This window comes from Haliotis cracherodii, unplaced genomic scaffold (assembly GCF_022045235.1).
Source record: "Haliotis cracherodii isolate W230 unplaced genomic scaffold, xgHalCrac1.p SCAF_2, whole genome shotgun sequence".
Classification (NCBI taxonomy): domain Eukaryota; kingdom Metazoa; phylum Mollusca; class Gastropoda; order Lepetellida; family Haliotidae; genus Haliotis; species Haliotis cracherodii.
In genome coordinates this window covers 80,810,802-80,834,677 of record NW_027266275.1, presented here as the reverse complement: position 1 = coordinate 80,834,677, position 23,876 = coordinate 80,810,802, and the positions used below count along the sequence as shown (strand labels likewise).

The 23,876-nt window shown below is 42.2% G+C and overlaps 1 protein-coding gene across 1 annotated transcript in view; it reads right to left on the bottom strand.

The window, feature by feature from the left end:
- The window catches only part of LOC139468575 (E3 ubiquitin-protein ligase TRAF7-like), a 174,922-nt gene that overhangs the window by 136,923 nt on the left and 14,123 nt on the right, over window positions 1-23,876 (bottom strand). The window contains exons 6-7 of the mRNA XM_071250637.1: window positions 16,386-16,425; window positions 13,153-13,330 (exon numbers count right to left, since the gene is read on the bottom strand). Coding sequence (XP_071106738.1) covers window positions 13,153-13,330; window positions 16,386-16,425 — 218 coding nt within the window. The remainder of the gene's footprint in view (window positions 1-13,152; window positions 13,331-16,385; window positions 16,426-23,876) is intronic.

Sequence of the window (23,876 nt, the reverse complement as noted above, 5' to 3'; positions counted from 1 at the left end):
GTGCACAGGTATGATGCACAGGTATGGAGCACAGGTATGATCACAGGTATGGTGCACAGGTATGATCCCAGGTATGGTGCACAGGTATGATCCCAGGTATGGTGCACAGGTATGGTGCACAGGTATGGTGCTCAGGTATGGTGCTCAGGTATGATCCCAGGTATGGTGCACAGGTATGTTCCCAGGTATGGATCCCTGGTATGATCACAGGTATGGTGCACAGGTATGATGCACAGGTATGGTGCTCAGGTATAGTGCAAGGGTATGATGCACAGGTATGATGGACAGGTATGTGGACAGGTATGTGCACAGGTATGTTGCACAGGTATGATGCACAGGCATGGTGCACAGGTCTTGTGTGCAGGTATGATGCACAGGTATGACACACAGGTATGGTGGACAGACATGATGCACAGGTAAGGTGCAGAAAAGATCATAATCAGCATGGATCTGGAATTCCCACCAAACAACAGTGGATCCTGGCATGCCTGAGGGATGCAACTCTGCACAATGAATGACACCCTATTACACTCAACACCACTGTGTCGATAATGAATTTTGAAGGCAACCACTTTGAAAGTAAGATCAAAACAAAAGCAAAGGAAAGACAATTTATCTGACTGAAAAACGTGATCAAGATTCCACATGAGGCAATACCGAAATCACTTTTCAAATATTTCATAGCATTTCACAACCCAAACATTCATTGCTAAGAGCCAATATCCCTCAATATGCTGAAACACAACTCCAAATATTTTTATTCCCTCTTAAATTTCACTTTGCTGTTGCATGTCCGTTAACTGACATGGAATGTGTGTTAATCAATTACAATCTATGAAATGGCCATGTTAAGGTCAGGTGCTAACACGGGCCCCAGTCTCACACTCCGCCACTGCCAGCTCTCCACTTACTATTGATTCAACACCATCAGGGACTCCTGTATTAAACACCACAAGCATTCTATTTGATCTGCTTAAATTAAACAACTCACAAGCTCGCAGCTGAGTATAAGCTTTTCTATCTGTGGGACAGAATTAAAAAGGTAAAATATTTGGTACCGGTAGGTAATTGATATTAAACTTTAAACTTGACCTTGGAAACAGGATTTGTTTGGCAGCCTCTTCATTCCAGGAAATTCTTTCTTTGAGAAAATTCAGAGCATTTATCTCAAACAGTAATTATATAAGCTCACATACTCAAATGAACAGAATCTTTGCTTGCATAAATATCAGGGATTGTTCAAGCTGTAGGACCATATTGAGTGATCAGTGACTATGTGAGCAATATTCCAGCACTATCACGGCGGGCACAACAAGGACGGTCTTGACACATTCTACCCATGTGGGGAATAGAACCCAGGCCTTCAACAGGCTTCTGCCATGATCATAATGTTAAGCACTGCAGCTTGATGGTGACAAGCAAATGCTTTAACTACTAGGCTAACCGACCGCCCCCTGATGATGATGATGATGATGATGATAGGAAGAATTCTTTTGATTGTTATACTATTGGATAACTGAGGAAACAGCATGGAATCGATACCAACAATTGGTATCTTAACTTGCTTTTGACATATTGCCATCGGCCATTGATGTGGATGCCTGAGATTGAGTGAGTGCTTCCAGTAGGATTGAAGGGGGGATCGATGTATCTATATACATGTACTCAGCGTAGTATGCTTACATTGTTATGCCCCATGCTTCCATTACTTTCTACCAGAAATTAACCAGCAAATGTCTCGCACTTATCCGACATTTACTACTTTGCGTACCAATTGCACTCCAGCTTAGCAGTAACTAGCCAATAGATGGTGATTTTATTGGAAAGAAGCAGATAAAAAACTTACTCAAGAATGCAGGCCCTGGGGACAAAGTGAACTGGAGCTTGATCATGTCTGTCAACAATATTTTGCAAATCACCTGTCCAAACACATATTTTTATATCACGAGTCTCCATCAGCTCTTGTGGATCAGATTTCTGACCTTCACAATGCAGTAATTCTTAATTTACCTCTCGCCCAGTGATCAGTTTGCTTTATCAAGAAACACTTAACAAGTCCTGTTTCATAGGCATTTGTCAACCTGTGCATCTGGTTGTGTCAGCAAACTGAAGGCTGTTCTGGGATGACAAACAGATTGATGAATGAGGTCCTTGTGTGACTAACTAGTCCCTGAATCTTCATCACACATTTTCTCAAAAGATCAAAGTTGATGACAATCCTAAAGTATCCATTATTTCTGTTATGGTGAGAAAGAGATTTTCTCAAGCACACAATTTATTACACCCTCAGTATCAATTTCCCCCTTACTCATCAATTATCTGTAACAGAGACCTAGTATATCACAGCGACTTAGTACATCACAGAGACCTGGTATATCAGACACTTAGGTTATAACAGAGACCTAGTATATCACACACTTAGGTTATAACAGAGACCTAGTTTATCAGACACCTAGGTTATAACAGAGACTTGGTATATCAGACACCTAGGTTATAACAGAGACTTGGTATATCAGACACCTAGGTTATAACAGAGACCTAGTATATCAGACACCTAGGTTATAACAGAGACTTGGTATATCAGACACTTAGGTTACAACAGAGACCTAGTATATCACAGCGACTTAGTACATCACAGAGACTTGGTATATCAGACACCAAGGTTATAACAGAGACTTGGTATATCAGACACTGAGGTTATAACAGAGACCTAGTATATCAGACACCTAGGTTATAACAGAGACTTAGTATATCAGACACCTAGGTTATAACAGAGACTTGGTATATCAGACACCTATGTTATAACAGAGACTTGGTATATCAGACACCTAGGTTATAACAGAGACTTAGTATATCAGACACCTAGGTTATAACAGAGACCTAGTATATCAGACACCTAGGTTATAACAGAGACTTAGTATATGAGACACCTAGGTTATAACAGAGACTTGGTATATCAGACACCTAGGTTATAACAGAGACTTGGTATATCAGACACCTAGGTTATAACAGAGACTTGGTCTTTAAGACACCTAGGTTATAACAGAGACTTGGTATATCAGACACCTAGGTTATAACAGAGACTTAGTATATCAGACACCGAGGTTATAACAGAGACTTGGTATATCAGACACCTAGGTTATAACAGAGACTTGGTCTTTAAGACACCTAGGTTATAACAGAGACCTAGTATATCAGACACCTAGGTTATAACAGAGACTTAGTATATCAGACACCTAGGTTATAACAGAGACTTGGTATATCAGACACCTAGGTTATAACAGAGACTTGGTCTTTAAGACACCTAGGTTATAACAGAGACCTAGTATATCAGACACCGAGGTTATAACAGAGACTTGGTATATCAGACACCTAGGTTATAACAGAGACTTGGTCTTTAAGACACCTAGGTTATAACAGAGACCTAGTATATCAGACACCTAGGTTATAACAGAGACTTGGTATATCAGACACAGATGTGATAACAGAGACCTAGTTTATCAGGTTGCAAGGTCCTAACAGACCTAAAACATCACAGACACCTAGTTTGGCCATAATGTGGTGAAGCAGTTGGGTTGAGGGGTTGGATGGGGCTGGGTGTGAAGAGGTGAAGGGGTTTGGTGGGGCTGGATGTGAAGAGGTGAAGGGGTTTGGTGGGGTTGGATGTGAAGAGGTGAAGGGGTTTGGTGGGGCTGGATGTGAAGAGGTGAAGGGGTTGGTGGGGCTGGATGTGAAGAGGTGAAGGGGTTGGTGGGGCTGGATGTGAAGAGGTGAAGGGGTTGGTGGGGCTGGATGTGAAGAGGTGAAGGGGTTGGTGGGGGTGGTTGTGAAGAGGTGAAGGGGTTGGTGGGGCTGGATGTGAAGAGGTGAAGGGGTTGGTGGGGCTTGATGTGAAGAGGTGAAGGGGTTGGTGGGGCTGGATGTGAAGAGGTGAAGGGGTTGGTGGGGCTGGATGTGAAGAGGTGAAGGGGTTGGTGGGGCTTGATGTGAAAAGGTGAAGGGGTTGGTGGGGCTGATGTGAAGAGGTGAAGGGGTTGGGTGGGGCTGGATGTGAAGAAGTGAAGGGGTTGAAGGTGAGGTTGAGGGGTTGGATGTGGTGAGGTTGAGGGTGGGGTGTGGTGAGGTTGCTGGGTTGGGTGTGGTGAGGGGTTGGGTGTGTTGAGGTTGAGGGGTTGGGTGTGGTGTGAGGTTGTGGGGTTGGGTGTGTTGAGGTTGAGGGGTTGGGTGTGGTGAGGTTGAGGGGTTGGGTGTGGTGTGAGGTTGAGGGGTTGGGTGTGTTGAGGTTGAGGGGTTGGGTGTGGTGAGGTTGAAGGGTTGGGTGTGGTGAGGTTGAGGGGTTGGGTGTGGTGAGGGGTTGGGCGTGGTGAGGGGTTTGGTGTGGTGAGGTTGAGGGTAAGAGGGTGTTATGTGGGAAACAATCCATCATTAACTGTCTATTTATTTTTGATCGAGCCTCTTTTCAAATCATGACACCACCACTATTGAGCCTAAAATACATCAAATTAAATTTTTAGGTAACCATGGCATAATCCTGTGTTAGATCTCCCCATCAAACAGTCACAATTTACTACTGGGTGGACATTGCCTGGAAGCATTTCTGACTTGTTATCCTCGCTGGAGGAACACATTGTGGCGGCTTAAATCAATGTAAGGAGACAATCATTGTTGCCTGCACCAGCTGTCTGCCACACAACGCTGTGAGCACTCCGACACCGAGATGTCTGTATAACAAGTGGGAAGATGGACTGGTGGGATTATCCTAGCTATAAGAGCAGTACTCCAGTAGCCCCAGACAGTGCTGGGATAATACTGCAATAGGTGTACATGTTACAATAGCCCAACAGGGCTGGGATAATACTGCAATACGTGCACATGTTCCAATAGGCCCAGACAGTGCTGGGATAATACTGCTATACGTGTACATGTTCCAATAGCCCCAGACAGTGCTGGGATAATACTGCAATACGTGTACATGTTCCAATAGCCTCAGACAGGAAAAGGGGCCCAGAGACTCTCTTCAATTTCAAACTGCAGAATTCTAGACTTGCCAACTATTATACACTTGCTGAGGGTTGTATTGCATATATTTGTTTCAGGGTCTGTATGACAAACTACACTTTATTATCTTGGACAACATCTGTTCTTTTTGTCTCAGTAATTTTTAAAAAAAATATGTTATTTTGTGTGCCAGTTTTGAAATATTTTAATGTTTTTTCAACATGTCAAACACATGAATATCAATCAAATTGTTGCCTGCTTTGAAAAATCTATGGACGATCACAAATTTAAGAATGTTCTGAATGTTCAAGATGTTACTTTGAATACCTTAACATATGAGGAACTGTGAGCCTAGGGCAGGTCCCCAGTGCCCACAGCAGCTGACTACAAGTGGGGGATAGAATAGTCTTCAGCAACCCATGCTTGCAGGAAAAGGTGACTATGCTTGTCGTAAGTGGCGATTAATGGGATCGGGTGGTCTGGCTCGCTGACTTGGGTGAAACATGTCATAATATCCCAATTGCGTGGATCCATGCTCATGATATCAATTGCTGGATTGTCTGGTCCAAACTCGATTATGTACAGACAGTCGTCATACAGCTGGAATATTGCTGAGTGCGGCGTTAAACAAAGAAAGAAACCAAAAAAGAAGTGGGTGGTTAAAGCAACACAGTCGACTGTGTTCCAGCATGGCCTGACTGTGTGGATCAACATCCATTGACACAGAGATTTATCAAGGATTTCAAACTCAGTGCCCTTGGCAGGCAAATAGAGAAAATATTCATTATTTTGTTCAAAGTTGTGATTTTTAAAAGGTATTTAATTACATGTAATTCAATAATACAACACTGAACATCTTCTGTTCTGGTCCTGTTACAAGTCCATGTCGCCTCCACAATCATCAGTAATAACTTTATTAACATGAAGAGGGAAATTCTTTATTCCAATGTGGAATTTTTTTACCAACATCTGCTCCAGATTTGGCTCCAAATATCAGCTCTGGGCAGGTCTATATAAATCCCTAAAACCCCAGGTTTTCCGATCTGGATTCTGTACACTCGCTGTGTTATAGTTTGGATTATGGCCGACTACAGCATACAACATGCACTGATGTATGAAAAGAGATGTATTGAAAGTTTCCATCCAAGGTGATGACTGTTTTATGAACCTATCAAAACAATTGCTAGCTCAGCGTATCATCCAAATCTGCTATCATCAATATAGCTCCTTATCCGTGCCGTAACTATCCGGATATTGACAATAACGATCCACAAATAGTTACATTCATCATTACACACAAGTAAATGTGGTGTTGTTGTGGAGTCACCGGATGAATACATGCAGCGTCCCATTCCCCCGTCAATGAAAGGAACGGCACTGATCAATAACTGGCGTAAAACCACCATTACTACCGCAGCTTAAAATCACCCGCTATGACCCGCCTCCATTGACCAGCACATCCTGCCGTGGGTGACACACAGCTCGAACAGGAAACAACGCAATTCGTGTTCCTATTTCCGAAAGTCCGTTATCAGTTTACACAACATCCAGAGACATTATCATCAATCGAAAGCATCAAATTCAATTTTGAAATTTGATCTTCAACTGGAAATTGGTAATAGATTCTCTGCTAATGGAGAAACAAACAGATTAATGCCCCTGGGTTCTCTACATCAGCTGGGGTGAAGAGGTCCTTCTGTTGGCAAACACTGAAAGACTTAACTACATTGATGCTGTAATTTTCCACATGTTCTTCCCAATAACAATGTTTAGGTATATTATAATATTGATCCAGACTGTCCTAGGGTAGGAAGTCCGGCCACAACTTCTGGTATCACTGTCCGCCATTTCCGAAACTGATCTTCCATACTTGTCTCTTGTTATTAATCTTACATCAGTGAGGAACAGCGACGATGTCTTGAAAGTCACTCGAGGCATAATGAAAGTGTTTCTACATATATGCTAAGCACAGAAATTCTGCGTAGGAATAAAGACAAAGGAGTGAAACGGACACATTAATTGACAAAATTGCAGACACAAAAAGCTGCTTTTGTTGTGAACATATGTGAACATCAGTTTTCATAACAACAGTGTAATTTTTTGTTTGATTGATGCTTTTATTCAGGTAATGAGGCCACCGGCCCATTATACACGTGTAGAGTATGATGGCATACAAATATGACAGAGCGCTGAATTATAAGATTTACAATGCAGTGTTCAAACTGTTACTATTGGAGTTAATTATATGACACAGGTATTCCCTTGAAAATGGAATTACGCTTCTTACCAGCAAGAAATACATATTTTGCTAAATTGTTGCAAATACTTTGATTAGTCGAGCTGAATAATAAGGACATTTTCTCACAACTTGGAAACTTGTGATAATAATTGGGTATGAGATTAGACCGCAGATCAAGATAGAACGGACACACCATACAAAAGGGGAACTCATCTTCGATAGCACTTACAACAAAGAGGGGACAGAAATGTTCATGTCTTGGTATATTATGGTATCTGCCTGTTTCAACCATAAGACGATGATTGGATCCAAGAAAATTCAAGATATTTATTCGAAATAATGTTACATCAATTAATCGAATCCAGTTATTATATGAAAATTTATCCCTTACTGCAGAGAACAATTCAATCTTAGAACAAGATTCACAATTACTGTGCAACACTTGATTTTCAATGTCTACACTCCTTTGCCTAAACTGATATAAGAATAAGTCAGATCTACTAACACCCTGTTGAAGCCATACCTCTGCAAATCCGTAAGAAAACAGCAATGATTTAACCTTGAGTGCCCAGCAAGCGTTGCCATTCTCTGCCCTTTTATATTGAAAACTATACGTTTTTTTCAAAATCAAATTATTATCTTGTATCAATAGTCGAAGACAAAATTTGATAATTTTTAAATAATGTGACACTTTGACGGAGTTTCTCATCAAGACAGATTTTACAAAGCTATTTGGTGTGTTTCTACTCAAACCCAAAGTCAATTTACAGAATTTACTGTGCACATTTTCAATGTCATGTGATGCATGGAATCCCCAAACTTCCGATGCATATGTCAAAATTGGTAACACTTTTACATCAAAAATTTTGAAACTGACATCTGGTGGCAGATATGAGAATTTACCTAGTCTAGACTGGAGGATTTGAATCACCTTCCAAGCTTGCTGGGCTAATGTCTTCTGAGTTAAACTTCACGAGCCAGAAGAGGATAACTGGACACCGAGATACTTATAATTCCATACTGTGGTGACATCATCATTTCCTATCTTAAATTTTTCCTGATTTCTAAGTTTTCCACCATTTCTAAAAATGACAACTTTACTTTTATCATTATTAATAGTAAGTTTCCATTTATCACAATATATAGATAGTTTATCAAGGCGCTTTTGAAGACCAACAACTGACACGTCCATTAAAATAATGTCATCAGCGAACAACAAGATGAACAGTTCTAGAGTATGTCAGGTAACACCATGAGCGCCACACTCCAACTCCTCGACAATGTCATTAATAAAAAATGAGAATCAAAATGGAGACAGCTGACATCCCTGTCTAACACCTGAGATACAATCAAAGAAATCTGTAAGACCACAATCTAATTAAACACAAGATTTGACAGATTTATACATATTTTTAAGAACTCTAAATACTCGTCCTTGATACCACCCTTCCATAGTTTGAAAAATAAACCATTTCTATACACAGACTCAAATGCCCCTTTAGATCGATGAATGCACAGTATAGTCGACCTTTTTTGTAGGAAAGATATTTACTGATCAATGTCTCAACAACAAAGATGTGATCCGTGGTCTGAAAACCCTATCTGAAGTCAGATCGTTCTCCAACGATACAACTTTCCTGAAACGCCCAGTTATTCAACCTGTTACAGACAATTTTTGCAAAAATCTTACCAGCTACGTCTAGGAGTGTTATAGGCCTATAGTTTTGGGGGTCACGTGAACTACCTTTCTTAAAGATTGGAAGAAGAATACCAAAGGACCACTGATTGGGGAATATACCAGTAGACAAAACTAGATTAAATAAATCCAACAGCATGTTGAGACAAACCGGTGGAGCGTTCTGAAAGAACTCGACTGATATACCTGAGAGACCTGGTGCTTTACCTGGCTTCATACTGCCTAGTGCTGATAACAACTCGTTTATACTGATAGCTTCATATTTTTTATTATTACATAATAGCATGATACTCAAACTGCATTTTCATTAGTTTTGACACACCAACTGAAACCAGTTCCAAATCTCAGCACACAAATACTGAACCACCTTAGCTTCTGTCTGTGTTTGCAGCTGCAATTCGTAATACGATGGTGGCCTGTAACTGAGAGAATCTGGACTTGCCAACCAGTGACTGATATAATGAGGAACATCACACAAAGCAGTACAAAGACCCTGAAACAACCAGATCACAAAACCTGATCACCACATGCATTAAGTTACCTCATTACAAGTATAGGCTACATGATTTGTTTGTTTATTTGTTTGTTGTTTAACCATTCTTTCTTTGTTGTTCAACACCGCAATATTCCAGCTATATGATGACGGTCTGTAAATAATCGAGTCTGGACCAGACAATCCAGCAATTGATATCATGAGCATCGATCCACGCAAGTGGGATATTGTGACATGCATCAACAAAGTCAGCGAGTCTGACCACCCGATCCCGTTAGTCACCTCTTATGACAAGCATAGTGGCCTTTTACTGCAGGCATGAGTCGCTGAGAGACCAGGATCCCCAACAAGAACTACCACAGGGGACAGTCATGCTGTCTCAAATGTCCACAAAGTAATCCCTGAATAAATGTGCCAACACTCACCAGTGGAGTGAAATATCTGGATTTCTTTAGAAATTTCTTTTGTGTATTTTCTCAAAGATACTTCTCCGTTATAGGTAATTGATCGATATTTTGTAAACGATTACTGATATCTATGATCTGTATGGACAGCCTGCCCTAGAAGCCAGCATGCTGAATCCTTTGTCATGCCATGTTCATTTATCAGAATGTGGCAACTCTCTATAAGAGATGCCTACTGTACTGGATGGGTGGCAGGTGGTGAGTACCTGATCCTCCATAAGCATATCATGTAATTTATCAACATTTTCCTTGGTGCTGGATCATCTTGGAGGCTCTCTCTTTCCCTCTTGACATCATGTCACCATGAATGGCTGTTGGCTGTTGGCTGTTGGAGGCTCAGTTGGAGATAATTGATGACAGCGCAGTGGCCAATTGTTTTCATTTTCATCCACAGACAATATCTGGTCATTTTGATGCCTGCAGATATGCTGCCAGGTTGGTTCAAATGCAGCCTTAAATGCATGCAAGCTCTAAGGGTGTACCATACAACCTTTATAGTAAGACTCAGATCTATTCAGCTACTCCTCGTACATTCATTCATTTCAACAGTCGGAGTACAAGGATAAAATCATCAAGGACCATATTATGCCTTCTAAAAGGTTTTCTATCAAGAAACATCATATTTTCTCTACATTTGTGTCAACATGTTTTAGGAAATGGATAATGAGGTGAGTGACACTTATTTCCGTCAAGTGCTAACGTGCAGCAACACTCCACATATGCAGTGATGTCAAGGTATTGCAACGCTAGTTTCATTCATTTATGCCCTAGGCAATATGTGACCAGTTGGAAAATGGAAAGTAATCCAGGTTTAGGTTAATACACAACTCCCCATTTATGACAATTTCACCCTTAGATTGATTCCTGCATGTGTTGCTTTAGTTTGGTCCTAGATTGACTCCACATTGACCAAGGACTCATGGGAGGCAGGTCTCAGACGTTTACCACTTCGGTGAAACCCACGAGGACGGGTATGGTGCTAACAAACCTAGAAACATCATCAGGGCGAACCGGGATTCGAACCCACAATCATAGGTTTCTGGCGTGTCCAAGGCCCCCCCCAGGACTCATGATACACAACAGTTAGAGATGCACAGTGAACCACATACTGTTGACATCCTAAACAACATTTCAACCAATCAGATTGCAGCATACACTCCTATACATTTCACAAATCTTAAATGATTACTGAAATTTGTTTTTTAGAAAACTAGTCACCTCATTTTTCCCATCTATATATAAACAGCCAAAATTGAAGACAACATGTAAAAACATTTTTTTTCTCGACCACTGTGCAATAGGTGTGCATAAACAAGCAGTAACTACAATAGGCTATTAACTATCTCCACCTTGGGACGGCACTAGCTGGGGTCACGCCGACATGGAGGGCAGGTCGTTAATAGTCTGCGGTGGTGGTGTCGGGTGATAAAGACCTAATAGCAGTGATGAGGGGGACGTGTGAGTGGGCAAATTGATTCTCAAGCCTGGCTTGGCTCTGTATGCTCATTTCACACATTCTACCAGATTTATGATCATCTTCCATGACAAGTTTCACGTGCAACCCTTCAAAAACTCACTTCAAAACTTCCAGCTGGTTTAACAGCTCGGTGAACACGTATTGAAAAAGTAAACCACTGGCTTGGGAGATTTATTGAATTAATCTCTTTATAAAAGCAAAGACATTGGAGGTTTTGATGCCATAATTGACAGATTTAAGTGCTTACTGAAAAACCTCAGGTAGGTTTAGTTTTTATAATAGAACACTGTCAATATAATTTTCTACCCATTTTAAAGATATTCTTTAATATTCTTTTTGCGTCTAACATCCTTGACAGAGATAACAAGTGTTGTGCTGCAAGATTGTGTGAGTGAGTGGTTTTATCAATAGTTCAGCAATATCATGGCAGGGGACACCAGCCAAGGGCTTCACACATTGTACCCATGTTGAAAACATACTACTCCAATTTTTTGGGCGGTCGGGTAGCCTAGTGGTTCAAGCGTTCGCTTGTCACACCGAAGACCCAGGTTTGATTCCCGACATGGGAACAATGTGTGAAGCCCATTACTGGTGTCCCCCGCCGTGATATTGCTGGAATATTGTCAAAACACATAATGCCTTTTAGAAAGTGGTCATGCTATATTTGGGATAACACTTTCTTAGTAAAGTACAGATTCTAAGACTTTTGGGGTTGAGTCCCATCCGGGATTTGAACCCAGACTGCGATTCATACAGCCGAAAATACACTTCATGAGAGAATTTAAGGGCAATGTTCTAACGGACAAGACATCGGGATATACATTTAAGTCCCACCACTAATGAAACATATGCCTGTATCTCATTTATTACATTTTGAACAAAAGTGGCTGAGTCAATATATTATTATTTTTGAGAGGCTGCTGTTGTATCCACATTGAAAATGGGATTCAAACTTCTTGCCACAGTTGAGGTGTTATTCTTTGGAGCAAGACTTTACGTATGTGCCAAAAGCTGAAGGTCACACTACGTGTACTACGTAAGCTGATGGTCACACTACGTGTACTACGTAAGCTGAAGGTCACACTACGTGTACTACGTAAGCTGAAGGTCACACTACGTGTACTACGTAAGCTGAAGGTCACACTATGTGTACTACGTAAGCTGAAGGTCACTCTACGTGTACTACGTAAGCTGAAGGTCACACTACGTGTACTACGTAAGCTGAAGGTCACACTACGTGTACTACGTAAGCTGAAGGTCACACTACGTGTACTACGTAAGCCGAAGGTCACACTACGTGTGCTACGTAAGCTGAAGGTCACACTACGTGTACTACGTAAGCAGAATACACAGTATGGGTATAGTGCCCATGGACCAACCCAGCCAAATCAGCAGAACTCTGTACAGTGAGAGGCATCGATGGAGTCGCAGATAGGAGAGGGTCTCCCCAGGTAGTATCCTATTCTTGCATGACCCATACCAAGAATAAATTGTTCCACAAATCCTTATTGAGACAAGCATAAGATATTGATGACCCGTAATAGACTTCCACTTCAAAGTACAGTGATAGCTAGACGTAAGCCAGAATACCCTAGAAGGACTACCTATCTGGCAGCATACATTGCCCAAGCAGTGATTCTTCTCTGATTGTGATGTAATTAATTTGGGGCAAATGTACTGAAAGTTATCGGTTCAGGTTATGAGACCCAAACTACACTTTCATAGTGTTTCAGCCAATGGCTATTAGACAATGAACACAATGTACGCCATGTGCTGTGATCTCACCTTCTTGTGTTGATCTTGACGGTGATGGGGCACCTGGTGGGGTCCACAATGTACGTCTGGTCGTCCTCACCCAGCTTGCAGCCATATTTACAATGTATGTACATCTCCCCGATCTGCTCCGACACCGCAATGTTGGACACCATGATGGACAACTTCTGACCATCCACTGGACAGATGACTGCAGACACAACACAGAAATACTGTACTGTTACAGTGGCATCTCAACACAGAAATACTGTACTGTTACAGTGGCATCTCAACACAGAAATACTGTACTGTTACAGTGGTATCTCAACACAGAAATACTGTACTGTTACAGTGGTATCTCAACACAGAAATACTGTACTGTTACAGTGGTATCTCAACACAGAAATACTGTACTGTTACAGTGGTATCTCAACACAGAAATACTGTACTGTTACAGTGGTATCTCAACACAGAAATACTGTACTGTTACAGTGGTATCTCAACACAGAAATACTGTACTGTTACAGTGGTATCTCAACACAGAAATACTGTACTGTTACAGTGGCATCTCAACACAGAAATACTGTACTGTTACAGTGGTATCTCAACACAGAAATACTGTACTGTTACAGTGGTATCTCAACACAGAAATACTGTACTGTTACAGTGGTATCTCAACACAGAAATACTGTACTGTTACAGTGGCATCTCAACACAGAAATACTGTACTGTTACAGTGGTATCTCAACACAGAAATACTGTACTGTTACAGTGGCATCTCAACACAGAAATACTGTACTGTTACAGTGGTATCTCAACACAGAAATACTGTACTGTTACAGTGGCATCTCAACACAGAAATACTGTACTGTTACAGTGGTATCTCAACACAACTGCAAAACACATACTACTCATCCTGATTTTTTCACATTGATATAGTTAGTCTCTCATGGCATGACAGATCAACTACAGTAATATGAAAGAATCTGGTTTTATTTCACAGTTGGGTGAGGTGAAATGTGGTTTAACATCTTGTTCAAGATTATTGCACTTATACAGCAACGTGAATGCATGTGTGTGTGTGCGTGTGCGTGTGCGTGGGTGTCTGCATGTAATAGTCCGGACTGATGCCGATTTTATAGTGCTAGCCCACTGAGATACCATGCCGCAGTTTAACATGAATACCCCACTCAGACACAGTATACTGACTCCGAGCCGAACAGGCCTTGTTTTAGCCCCTTAATGCCGAGCGTCACGCAGGATACAAGAAGTACCATCTTTTAACAATATTGGTATGACGTGGCCGGGATCGAACCCCCGAAATTCCGCTACGGGGCAGAAGCTCTACTACTAGACCACAGAGGCATGGATTTCTTTGACAGCTTAACTACAGTAATATGAAAGAATCTGCAGGGTGTTCTTTGACTTCATTTGAGTAGTATATTTTCGCTAAACTTGGAAATAAGTATTAGGATTGCATACAATACACACACTATTCAAATGTCATGAAATAGGTCACTATCCCTGACACATGTTGAGTATCATATCCTCACTGCTGAGCATGCTAAGTAGTATCAGAGATCAGGAAATAGTCATACATATTTGCATATTTAGGTAAACTTGGAAGCAGAAAGTCCAGTGCCCATTAGCTACCTTAGTACCAAGGTTATAAGCACTCCATGTTTAAAAACAGCACTTTTGGTTTCTGAAACCACATATCCACTGCCCTATGTAGTACGAATTTGAAACAGCCACCTTAACAAAATTAAAAGCAATGACCTTGACATTCAGTCTCAGCCATGAACTGCCTAGAGATCATGTACATAAAGTTCCATCAAATTCTAATAATAAATGCTCAAGATACTGTGCACAAAATCTTCCTCTTGCATCTACTTCACAATGAGTGACCTTGACCTTCAACATCATCCAATCATATGCAATAACATTATTTGTTGCAACATGGTTGCGTTACAAACAAAAAGTAATTTCATGCATTAATGAATGACCTTTAAAGCAACCCTGATATATGACACAAAAATGACACGTATATATGATAGGTGTTGAGTTACGGTAGTAACTTTGAATTCATCTTATGACTACAAAACCTTTGATTTTTCATGAAGTAATCTGAAACTATGTTACATAATTTGATACAATCGAGACCCTGCCTTAGAGGTCACGTAAATCAAGTTTCATCAAATTCAATTCATAAATAGCCTGCTTATCTTGTACACATGTTCCTTAGATGCTGAGTTCATACTAAGTGACCTTGGCCTTCAAGAATATCCTATCACAAGTCAGAAACATTCCCCATGGGTATAAATGTGGTATACCAGGTATGAAGTCTCTACCATCTGTCATAAGCGCCTGGATGAGATTACCAATAGTGGTGGTGGCGAAAGACCTCAAATTTGAGTAAACACATAAAGCAGCATAAGACTAAAATAGCAGAAAAAATATTTTTGTGGAAATGGTAAACATACATCACAGTGACACTGACATCACAATTACCCTCCTACTAGGTCTCTCAAAGCCTTGTCCCCATCTGAGCCACAGCCTACGAATGACATACTAAATTCCATTGCCCTACGGATTTAGGTCATAAACGAACATAGTTTCCAGGCTAGGACCCTGACCCTAGACATGCCTAAGAAATTTATAATATCACAATATCCGCAGAAAATGGCATTAGAGAAACATACTTTTCAAATGACCTACACTTGACCTTGACCTTACGATTAGGTCACTCACAACCTTTTCCTTTCTCTGCCCTGCCCTGCCCTGCCCTGCCCTGCACTTTGGAAGACATGTTGCAAGTTTCAGTGCAGGGAATCCTCGAGTAAGGCAGTAAACTAACTTTTCTCAGGTTAAGAGGATGCTTTAGGATGACCATGACCTGATACAGGACATAGCAATGTATCAAAAGTAGTTCCCAGGGTGCTGTTGTACAAAACAACCTTAGTGCTACAACTGTCGTAAGTCTATGTTACGATCACTTCAGTGCTAAAAATCACTTTGTACAACGGCACCCAGGGGTATGCAGGAGATTTACATGATATGATATACTTGAGATGTTCCAGAAGCAGCAATGATGGGTGATAAATTCAGACAGAACTTTAACATGTTACTATGTACATGGATCTGCTTAATTATCTGGCAGGTTCTGACCTTTTTATTATTTTAAAACTTTGGAACTGTTAACATATTATTGCATGTACCAGAAGTATAACACAAGATTCATGAAGAAGATAAATTAATATACCAACCATCTGCACTTCCGTCGATACATTTCCGACAATATGTGTGCTGCAAAAAGAAACATCTCTTAAGAATGATATAAAATATTACAACATTCATACTACTTGGCAATGATAAACTATTCATATAAACTTCATACTTAAGGTTCTCATGTTGTAAGTGTGTATACTCGGTGTGTATACTCAGTACTGCAGTCACATCACAGCAAAGAGACACCATGAATGGGCTTCACATAGTGTGCTCATGTGGGGAATAGAACCCATGTCTTCAGCAAAACGCTTTAACCACTGGGCTACCCAGCTACATAGACCACCTGCTCACTACCACATTCAGCAAGCAGTGAGGTGTACAGTGTTTGACATTAAACATGAAAGTCGGGTCCCTCGTTATTACAGATTTAGTGAGTCCCAAGATTCAAATATAATCCAAGTCTGCATGGATCACCATTAATTTCAAACACATAAACTGACAAGGGTAGAAACTGTGGTCAAATCCACTGAATCCGCAGTTCATTTCAGACTAGCGGTTTGTTTATGTAGTGAATGAGTATGTGAGTGAGTATGGTTTTACGCCACTTTTAGCAATATTCTCAATATCACGGCGAAGGACATCGGAAATGGGTTTCACACATTGCAACCAGGTTGGGAATCGAACCCAGGCCTTTGGCGAGATGAGTGAACGTTAAAACCACAAGGCTACCCCCCGGCCCTTAATGTACAATAGATAGATATTGGTAGAAACTAGTCCCCCTGGATTTTAAGTTGTCTTGGACTAACGGACTAGAGGATGTATGTGTCACTGTTTGAGTGTACAGTACTTCCTCTTTCCCAACAGGGATAACGTTCAAGGCACAAGACACTGACACAACAGGGATAACATACAAGACATGGACACAACAGGGATAACATACAAGGCACAAGACACGGACACAACAGGGATAACATACAAGGCACAAGACATGGACACAACAGGGATAACATACAAGGCACAAGACACTGACACAACAGGGATAACATACAAGGCACAAGACACTGACACAACAGGGATAACATACAAGACATGGACACAACAGGGATAACATACAAGGCACAAGACACGGACACAACAGGGATAACATACAAGGCACAAGACATGGACACAACAGGGATAACGTACAAGGCACAAGACACTGACACAACAGGGATAACATACAAGGCACAAGACACTGACACAACAGGGATAACATACAAGGCACAAGACACTGACACAACAGGGATAACATACAGGGCACAAGACACGGACACAACAGGGATAACGTACAAGGCACAAGACACTGACACAACAGGGATAACATACAAGGCACAAGACACTGACACAACAGGGATAACATACAGGGCACAAGACATGGACACAACAGGGATAACATACAAGACACGGACACAACAGGGATAACATACAAGGCACAAGACACGGACACAACAGGGATAACATACAAGGCACAAGACATGGACACAACAGGGATAACATACAAGACACAAGACATGGACACAACAGGGATAACATACAAGGCACAAGACATGGACACAACAGGGATAACATACAAGACACAAGACATGGACACAACAGGGATAACATACAAGGCACAAGACACTGACACAACAGGGATAACGTACAAGGCACAAGACACTGACACAACAGGGATAACATACAAGGCACAAGACACTGACACAACAGGGATAACATACAGGGCACAAGACATGGACACAACAGGGATAACATACAAGACACGGACACAACAGGGATAACATACAAGGCACAAGACACGGACACAACAGGGATAACATACAAGGCACAAGACATGGACACAACAGGGATAACATACAAGGCACAAGACATGGACACAACAGGGATAACATACAAGGCACAAGACATGGACACAACAGGGATAACATACAAGGCACAAGACACTGACACAACAGGGATAACATACAAGGCACAAGACATGGACACAACAGGGATAACATACAAGGCACAAGACATGGACACAACAGGGATAACGTACAAGGCACAAGACATGGACACAACAGGGATAACATACAAGACACAAGACACTGACACAACAGGGATAACGTACAAGGCACAAGACACGGACACAACAGGGATAACATACAAGGCACAAGACATGGACACAACAGGGATAACATACAAGGCACAAGACACTGACACAACAGGGATAACGTACAAGGCACAAGACACTGACACAACAGGGATAACATACAAGGCACAAGACATGGACACAACAGGGATAACATACAAGGCACAAGACATGGACACAACAAGGATAACATACAAGGCACAAGACACTGACACAACAGGGATAACGTACAAGGCACAAGACACTGACACAACAGGGATAACGTACAAGGCACAAGACATGGACACAACAGGGATAACATACAAGGCACAAGACATGGACACAACAGGGATAACGTACAAGGCACAAGACACTGACACAACAGGGATAACATACAAGGCACAAGACACTGACACAACAGGGATAACATACAAGGCACAAGACATGGACACAACAGGGATAACATACAGGGCACAAGACACTGACACAACAGGGATAACATACAAGACACAAGACATGGACACAACAGGGATAACGTACAAGGCACAAGACATGGACACAACAGGGATAACGTACAAGGCACAAGACACTGACACAACAGGGATAACGTACAAGGCACAAGACACTGACACAACAGGGATAACATACAAGACACAAGACATGGACACAACAGGGATAACGTACAAGGCACAAGACATGGACACAACAGGGATAACGTACAAGGCACAAGACACTGACACAACAGGGATAACGTACAAGGCACAAGACACGGACACAACAGGGATAACATACAAGGCACAAGACATGGACACAACAGGGATAACATACAAGGCACAAGACATGGACACAACAGGGATAACGTACAAGGCACAAGACATGGACACAACAGGGATAACATACAGGGCACAAGACACTGACACAACAGGGATAACATACAAGACACAAGACATGGACACAACAGGGATAACATACAAGACACAAGACACTGACACAACAGGGATAACATACAAGGCACAAGACACTGACACAACAGGGATAACATACAGGGCACAAGACATGGACACAACAGGGATAACATACAAGGCACAAGACACTGACACAACAGGGATAACATACAGGGCACAAGACACTGACACAACATGGATAACATACAGGGCACAAGACACTGACACAACAGGGATAACATACAAGGCACAAGACACTGACACAACAGGGATAACATACAAGGCACAAGACACTGACACAACAGGGATAACATACAAGGCACAAGACACTGACACAACAGGGATAACATACAAGGCACAAGACACTGACACAACAGGGATAACATACAGGGCACAAGACACGGACACAACAGGGATAACATACAAGGCACAAGACATGGACACAACAGGGATAACATACAGGGCACAAGACATGGACACAACAGGGATAACATACAAGACATGGACACAACAGGGATAACATACAGGGCACAAGACATTGACACAACAGGGATAACATACAGGGCACAAGACATGGACACAACAGGGATAACATACAGGGCACAAGACATGGACACAACAGGGATAACATACAACACACGGACACAACAGGGATAACATACAAGGCACAAGACACGGACACAACAGGGATAACATACAAGGCACAAGACATGGACACAACAGGGATAACATACAAGGCACAAGACACTGACACAACAGGGATAACATACAAGGCACAAGACACTGACACAACAGGGATAACATACAAGGCACAAGACACTGACACAACAGGGATAACATACAAGGCACAAGACACTGACACAACAGGGATAACATACAAGACATGGACACAACAGGGATAACATACAAGGCACAAGACACGGACACAACAGGGATAACATACAAGGCACAAGACACGGACACAACAGGGATAACATACAAGGCACAAGACACTGACACAACAGGGATAACGTACAAGGCACAAGACACTGACACAACAGGGATAACATACAGGGCACAAGACACTGACACAACAGGGATAACATACAGGGCACAAGACATGGACACAACAGGGATAACATACAGGGCACAAGACATGGACACAACAGGGATAACATACAACACACGGACACAACAGGGATAACATACAAGGCACAAGACACGGACACAACAGGGATAACATACAAGGCACAAGACATGGACACAACAGGGATAACATACAAGGCACAAGACACTGACACAACAGGGATAACATACAAGGCACAAGACACTGACACAACAGGGATAACATACAAGGCACAAGACACTGACACAACAGGGATAACATACAAGGCACAAGACACTGACACAACAGGGATAACATACAAGACATGGACACAACAGGGATAACATACAAGGCACAAGACACGGACACAACAGGGATAACATACAAGGCACAAGACATGGACACAACAGGGATAACATACAAGGCACAAGACACTGACACAACAGGGATAACATACAAGGCACAAGACATGGACACAACAGGGATAACATACAAGGCACAAGACACTGACACAACAGGGATAACATACAAGGCACAAGACACGGACACAACAGGGATAACATACAAGGCACAAGACACGGACACAACAGGGATAACATACAGGGCACAAGACACTGACACAACAGGGATAACATACAAGACACAAGACACTGACACAACAGGGATAACATACAGGGCACAAGACACTGACACAACAGGGATAACATACAAGACACAAGACACTGACACAACAGGGATAACATACAAGACACAAGACACTGACACAACAGGGATAACATACAAGACACAAGACATGGACACAACAGGGATAACATACAAGACACAAGACACTGACACAACAGGGATAACATACAGGGCACAAGACACGGACACAACAGGGATAACATACAAGGCACAAGACATGGACACAACAGGGATAACATACAGGGCACAAGACATGGACACAACAGGGATAACATACAGGGCACAAGACATGGACACAACAGGGATAACGTACAAGACACAAGACACGGACACAACAGGGATAACATACAAGGCACAAGACACTGACACAACAGGGATAACGTACAAGGCACAAGACACTGACACAACAGGGATAACATACAAGGCACAAGACATGGACACAACAGGGATAACGTACAAGGCACAAGACACTGACACAACAGGGATAACATACAGGGCACAAGACATGGACACAACAGGGATAACATACAAGGCACAAGACATGGACACAACAGGGATAACATACAGGGCACAAGACATGGACACAACAGGGATAACATACAGGGCACAAGACACTGACACAACAGGGATAACATACAGGGCACAAGACATGGACACAACAGGGATAACATACAAGGCTAAAGACACTGACACAACAGGGATAACATACAGGGCACAAGACACGGACACAACAGGGATAACATACAAGGCACAAGACATGGACACAACAGGGATAACGTACAAGGCACAAGACACTGACACAACAGGGATAACATACAGGGCACAAGACACTGACACAACAGGGATAACATACAGGGCACAAGACACTGACACAACAGGGATAACATACAAGGCACAAGACATGGACACAACAGGGATAACATACAAGACACAAGACACTGACACAACATGGATAACATACAGGGCACAAGACACGGACACAACAGGGATAACATACAAGGCACAAGACACTGACACAACAGGGATAACATACAGGGCACAAGACACTGACACAACAGGGATAACATACAAGGCACAAGACACTGACACAACAGGGATAACATACAAGGCACAAGACACTGACACAACAGGGATAACATACAAGGCACAAGACACTGACACAACAGGGATAACATACAAGACACAAGACACTGACACAACAGGGATAACGTACAAGGCACAAGACACGGACACAACAGGGATAACATACAGGGCACAAGACATGGACACAACAGGGATAACGTACAAGGCACAAGACACTGACACAACAGGGATAACGTACAAGGCACAAGACACTGACACAACAGGGATAACGTACAAGGCACAAGACACTGACACAACAGGGATAACGTACAAGGCACAAGACACTGACACAACATGGAAGGCACAAGACACTGACACAACATGGATAACATACAGGGCACAAGACACTGACACAACAGGGATAACATACAAGGCACAAGACACTGACTCAACATGGATAACATACAGGGCACAAGACACTGACACAACAGGGATAACGTACAAGGCACAAGACATGGACACAACAGGGATAACGTACAAGGCACAAGACACTGACACAACATGGATAACATACAAGGCACAAGACACTGACACAACATGGATAACATACAGGGCACAAGACACGGACACAACAGGGATAACATACAAGGCACAAGACACTGACACAACAGGGATAACATACAGGGCACAAGACACTGACACACCAGGGATAACATACAAGGCACAAGACACGGACACAACAGGGATAACATACAAGGCACAAGACACTGACACAACAGGGATAACATACAAGGCACAAGACATGGACACAACAGGGATAACATACAGGGCACAAGACATGGACACAACAGGGATAACATACAGGGCACAAGACACGGACACAACAGGGATAACATACAGGGCACAAGACACGGACACAACAGGGATAACATACAGGGCACAAGACACTGACACAACAGGGATAACATACAAGGCACAAGACACTGACACAACAGGGATAACATACAGGGCACAAGACACTGACACAACAGGGATAACATACAAGGCACAAGACACTGACACAACAGGGATAACATACAGGGCACAAGACACGGACACAACAGGGATAACATACAAGGCACAAGACACTGACACAACAGGGATAACATACAAGGCACAAGACACTGACACAACAGGGATAACGTACAAGGCACAAGACACTGACACAACAGGGATAACATACAGGGCACAAGACATGGACACAACAGGGATAACATACAAGACATGGACACAACAGGGATAACATACAGGGCACAAGACACGGACACAACAGGGATAACATACAGGGCACTGACACAACAGGGATAACATACAAGACATGGACACAACAGGGATAACATACAGGGCACAAGACACGGACACAACAGGGATAACATACAGGGCACAAGACACGGACACAACAGGGATAACATACAAGACACTGACACAACAGGGATAACATACAAGACATGGACACAACAGGGATAACATACAGGGCACAAGACACGGACACAACAGGGATAACATACAGGGCACAAGACACTGACACAACAGGGATAACATACAAGACACAAGACACTGACACAACAGGGAT